This window comes from Scyliorhinus torazame, chromosome 29, assembly GCF_047496885.1.
Source record: "Scyliorhinus torazame isolate Kashiwa2021f chromosome 29, sScyTor2.1, whole genome shotgun sequence".
In the NCBI taxonomy this organism is placed as follows: Eukaryota; Metazoa; Chordata; class Chondrichthyes; order Carcharhiniformes; family Scyliorhinidae; genus Scyliorhinus; species Scyliorhinus torazame.
The window spans coordinates 34,127,107-34,133,106 of record NC_092735.1 but is presented as its reverse complement, the minus strand read 5'-3'; the positions used below and the strand labels follow the sequence as shown (position 1 = coordinate 34,133,106).

The following is a 6,000-nucleotide window of genomic DNA, read 5'->3' as shown; positions in this document are numbered from 1 at the left end:
GGCTGCAGGTTTTCAGGAGGAAAAAATAGAAGAGGCAAGAAGGTCCAGGAAACTTTTGCTTCGTGAACAGCAACCAAAAAGGACAAAGCACTTTAAGCATCCAACCTCCTCTTGTGTTGGTCAATCGCTCTCCTTCTCTCTCTCTCTCTCTCATTCCCCCCCCCCCAAAAAAAAAAACAGTTGACTTCAAGCTCTTAGCTGCAACGCAGATCCTCGCTATCCACAATCTCTCTCTCCCCAACACCCAAGTCTCATCTCTCAGCACACAGAGCGAGAAAGAGAGAGAGAGAGGAAAAGAGGGAGGGAGAGAGAAAGTGGAGAGGAGGGAGGGATAAATAAGGCAATGAGAAGGGACACCTGACTCCATCTGCATCTGCGATTCGAAGAGGGAACTCGTGCTTTGGTTGGGGGTTGGGAAGGGTGGGTGGGGGGGGGCGGGGGTGGGGGAGGGAAACTGACACCCAGGCAAAAAAAAATCCCATATGATAAGTTCAGTTTGCGTGTCCTCTTTCCGTGGGAGAAAGTCGGGAAGCAAACCTCCTTCCAAGTCATGTTTGAAAGGAGATATGGGCAGGAACGAGGAGAGCGACAAGATTGTCATCAATGTTGGAGGCATCAGGCATGAGACTTATAGGAGCACCCTGAAGACCTTACCGGGGACCAGACTCTCCTGGCTCACCGAGCCAGATGCCTTTAGCAACTTTGACTACGACCCCAAGACGGACGAGTTCTTCTTCGACAGGCACCCCTCGGTCTTCGCCTATGTGCTGAACTACTACAGGACGGGCAAGCTGCACTGCCCGGCCGACGTGTGCGGTCCCCTGTTCGAGGAAGAGTTGGCCTTCTGGGGCATCGACGAGACGGACGTGGAGGCATGTTGCTGGATGAACTACCGGCAGCACCGGGACGCCGAGGAGGCGCTGGACAGCTTCGAGAGCCCGGAGCCCGAGCCGGAGGAGGACGGTGACCTCAAGAGGCTGTGTCTTCAGGAGGACTCCAACAGGAAGCTGGGCTGGTGGAAAAAACTCCAGCCCAAGTTGTGGGCTCTCTTCGAGGACCCCTACTCTTCCAAAGCTGCCAGGGTAACGTGTGTGTGTGTGTTTGTGTGTGTGTCATTTCACAATGGGTTTCAATTCCCTGTTGTCTTTTCTTACTTATACTGAATAATCTTCGGTTCCCCCCCCCCCTTCTATTTTGGGGTCCTGTATTATCCCGGGGTCCTGGATTGGAGGGGAAGGAAGCTGTGAGAGAGGAAAAAAAGAGGAAAATGATGGAATAAGTCAGACCCAGAAAGAGGGGGGAAAAATAGACCCACTTGCTCTGCAGATCCAGAAATTAATGGCATTAACTGGGGAAGATTGTATCTGAGGTGTCCCCCATTAGGAGTGAAGATACAAGGGGAGGGAAGGAACGGGTTAAAAATTGGGCAGAATGAAAAGCAGGACGAGGAATTGTTTGTAGGCGTTAAAATGAATTAAACCTGAGAGGGCAGGGAGAGGAGGAGGTAAAATTGGGGAGAGCAGCAAATCTGGAATGGGGAAAGGTGGAATTGAGGTAAGCGGGATAAAGCCTCTCTCCAGGTAGAGCAAGCCAACCCCTGCAATTGCAGATGTAGATTGGATTTTTTTGGGGGGTGGGTTGCAGAAGACGCATTTCAATTCGGCCGCGGGCCGGCAGGGGGCAGGACTGCGCCGTTGCAGAGCGGGAGGTTGCGGCAAGAATTTTAGCAGCGGTAGCATTTCTGCCCCAGGATTATCACAGCGCCAGCAGATTTCGCCAACTGAGCTGGAGGAGAGGGGACAGATCCCTCACTCCTCACAGCATAATGCAGAGAGAGGGGGAGCTGCAGCCCCCTCCACCCCCAACCCCCGCACCAGGACAGGGGGCATCTCACTCACTCACTGAGTCACTCACTCACTCACTGATTAACCCACTCACTCACTCACTGAGCAACTCACTCACTCACTGAGTAACTCACTCACTCACTGAGCAACTCACTCACTCACTGAGTAACTCACTCACTCACTCACTGAGTAACTCACTCACTCACTGATTAATCCACTCATTCACTGAGTAACTCACTCACTCACTGAGTAACTCACTCACTCACTAACCCACTCACTGATTAACCCACTCACTCACTGAGTAACTCACTCACTCACTAACCCACTCACTCACTGTATAACTCACTCACTCACTGATTAACCCACTCACTCACTGAGTAACTCACTCACTCACTAACTCACTCACTCACTGAGTAACCCATTCACTCACTCACTGAGTCACTCACTCACTCACTGAGTCACTCACTCACTCACTGATTAACCCATTCACTCACTCACTGAGTAACTCACTCACTGAGCAACTCACTCACTGAATAACTCACTCACTCACTGAGTCACTCACTCACTGAGTCACTCACTCACTGAGTCACTCACTCACTGAGGCACTCACTCACTGAGTAACTCACTCACTGAGGCACTCACTCACTGAGGCACTCACTCACTGAGTAACTCACCCACTCACTAACCCACTCATTCACTAAGTGACTCACTCACTCACTGATTAACCCACTCACTCATTCACTCATTAACCCACTCACTCACTCATTAACCCACCAACTCACTCACTCACTCACTCATTAACACACCCACTCACTCACTGATTAACTCACTCATCAATTCACTCACTCACTCATTTAAATTTTTTTTTCGAGTATCCAATTCATTTTTTCCAATTAAGGGGCAAGTTAGCCTGTTCAATCCACCTACCCTGCACATCTTTGGGTTGTGGGGCCGAAACCCACACAGACACGGGGAGAATGTGCAAACTCCACACGGCCAGTGACCCAGAGCCGGGATCGAACCTGGGACCTCAGCGCTGTGAGGCAGCAGTGCTAACCACTGCGCCGTCATGCTGCCCCTTCTCACTCACTCATTCACCTACACACTCATTAACCCACTCACTCCTTCACTCACTCACTCACTTACTGATTAACTCAATCAGTCACTCACATTAACTCACTCACTGATTAACCTACTCACCCACTCACTCACTCATTAACCCACTCACTCACTCACTCATTAACCCACTCACCCATTAACCCATCACTCACCCATTAACCCATCACTCACTCACTCATTAACCCACTCACCCATTAACCCATCACTCACCCATTAACCCATCACTCACTCACTCATTAACCCACTCACTCATTAACCCACTCACTCACTCACTGATTAACTCAGTCAGTCACTCCCATTAACTCACTCACTCACTTATTAACCCACTCACTCATTAACCCACTCGCTCACTGATTAACTCAGTCAGTCACTCACATTCACTCACTCACTCACTCACTCACTTATTAACCCACTCACTCATTAACCCACTCACTCACTGATTAACTCAGTCAGTCACTCACATTAACTCACTCACTCATTCACTTACTCAATCACTTAGTAACCCACTCACTCATTAACCCACTAACTCACTGATTAACTCGCTCACTCACTCACTCATTAACCCACTCACTGATTAACTCAGTCAGTCACTCACTCGCACATTAACTCACTCACTCATTAACCCATTCACTCATTAACCCCTCACACATTAACTCACTCATTAACGCACACTCACTCACACTCACTCACTCATTAACTCACTCACTCATCAACTCACACTCACTGATCAACACTCACTCTTTCACTCACTCACTCACTCATTAACTCACTCACTCACTGATTAATCCGCTCACTCACCCACTCACTCACACACTAACTCACTCATTAACTCACTCGCTCACCTTTCCAATCCCATTGCCATCCCCACAGACAGGTTACCTGCCTCCACTTACAGATTGGCATGTAGTGGGGGGGGGGTAAATCCATTTTCCCACCGAATGAAAATGCCAGAGACCTGGGGGCCACCGTCCTTCAGCAGAGAGGACAAGGGCGACCCATTGGAGCTGCGTTAGAATCCAGGACGTCTGGGCACAGAGACAAAAACCTTTCTGCTGCTGGCGAAGCTGGTCAGAGAGACCCCGGGGTGGTCAATCTGTGTTAGTCACCGCTCTGTCCAACAGGGGTATCGACTCCGGGGGATCTTGTGCTCCAGAGAGTGGCGAGGACCTGGAACGCACTCCCGCAGGGAGTGAATGGAGACAAATAACATCGATGCATTTACAGGGTGGACAACAGCAGCCAGGGAGAAAGGAGAGAATTATTTCAATGGGTGAGATGAGGGGGGGGATGGTAAGGATAAGGCTGCCAGGGGTCACCGGCACTGGCACTCAGCAATGGCCTGATTCTGTCCACTCTGATTATACTTGTTCACAGAGTGGGCTAGCACTGTGGTATGGGGGGACCAGGGCAGAGTGGGCTCGCACTGTGGTATGGGGGGACCAGGGCAGAGTGGGCTAGTACTGTGGTATGGGGGACCGGGGCAGAGTGGGCTCGCACTGTGGTATGGGGGAGTAGGGCAGAGTGGGCCAGCACTGTGGTATGGGGGGACCAGGGCAGAGTGGGCTCGCACTGTGGTATGGGGGGACCAGGGCAGAGTGGGCTAGTACTGTGGTATGGGGGACCGGGGCAGAGTGGGCTCGCACTGTGGTATGGGGGGAACCAGGGCAGAGTGGGCTAGCACTGTGGTATGGGGGGACCAGGGCAGAGTGGGCTAGCACTGTGGTATGGGGGGACCAGGGCAGAGTGGGCCAGCACTGTGGTATGGGGGGACCGGGGCAGAGTGGGCTCGCACTGTGGTATGGGGGGACCAGGGCAGAGTGGGCCAGCACTGTGGTATGGGGGGACCAGGGCGAGTGGGCTCGCACTGTGGTATGGGGGGACCAGGGCAGAGTGGGCCAGCACTGTGGTATGGGGGGACCGGGGCAGAGTGGGCTCGCACTGTGGTATGGGGGGACCAGGGCAGAGTGGGCCAGCACTGTGGTATGGGGAGACCAGGGCAGAGTGGGCTCGCACTGTGGTATGGGGGGGCCAGGGCAGAGTGGGCTAGTACTGTGGTATGGGGGGACCGGGGCAGAGTGGGCTCGCACTGTGGTATGGGGGGACCAGGGCAGAGTGGGCCAGCACTGTGGTATGGGGGGACCAGGGCGAGTGGGCTAGCACTGTGGTATGGGGGGACCAGGGCAGAGTGGGCTAGCACTGTGGTATGGGGGGACCAGGGCAGAGTGGGCCAGCACTGTGGTATGGGGGGACCGGGGCAGAGTGGGCTCGCACTGTGGTATGGGGGGACCAGGGCAGGGTGGGCTAGCACTGTGGTATAGGGGGACCAGGGCAGAGTGGGCCAGCACTGTGGTATAGGGGGACCAGGGCAGAGTGGGCTCGCACTGTGGTATGGGGACCAGGGCAGAGTGGGCAAGCACTGTGGTATGGGGGGTCCAGGGCAGAGTGGGCTAGCACTGTGGTATAGGGGGACCAGGGCATAGAGGGCTCGCACTGTGGTATGGGGGGACCAGGGCAGAGTGGACTAGCACTGTGGTATAGGGGGACCAGGGCAGAGTGGGCTCGCACTGTGGTATGGGGACCAGGGCAGAGTGGGCTCGCACTGTGGTATGGGGGGACCAGGGCAGAGTGGGCACGCACTGTGGTATGCGGGGGACCAGGGCAGAGTGGGCCAGTACTGTGGTATGGGGGGACGAGGGCAGAGTGGGCTAGTACTGTGGTATGGGGGGACCAGGGCAGAATGGGCTCGCACTGTGGTATGGGGGACCAGGGCGAGTGGGCTCGCACTGTGGTATGGGGGGACCAGGGCAGAGTGGGCTAGCACTGTGGTATGGGGGACCAGGGCAGAGTGGGCTCGCACTGTGGTATGGGGGGACCAGGGCAGAGTGGGCTAGTACTGTGGTATGGGGGTCCAGGGCAGAGTGGCATGCACTGTGGTATGGGGGGACCAGGGCAGAGTGGGCCAGCACTGTGGTATGGGGGGACCAGGGCAGAGTGGGCTAGCACTGTGGTATGGGGGGACCAGGGCAGAGTGGGCACG

At 54.5% G+C, this 6,000-nt stretch overlaps 1 protein-coding gene across 2 annotated transcripts in view; it reads left to right on the top strand.

The window, feature by feature from the left end:
* Positions 1–456: 456 nt before the first annotated feature.
* LOC140404031 (voltage-gated potassium channel KCNC1-like) overlaps positions 457–6,000 on the top strand; it is a 155,447-nt gene continuing 149,903 nt past the window's right edge. For both annotated transcript variants that reach the window (XM_072492377.1, XM_072492376.1), the window contains exon 1: positions 457–1,082. In XM_072492377.1, coding sequence (XP_072348478.1) covers positions 483–1,082 — 600 coding nt within the window. In that variant the 5' untranslated portion in view covers positions 457–482. The remainder of the gene's footprint in view (positions 1,083–6,000) is intronic.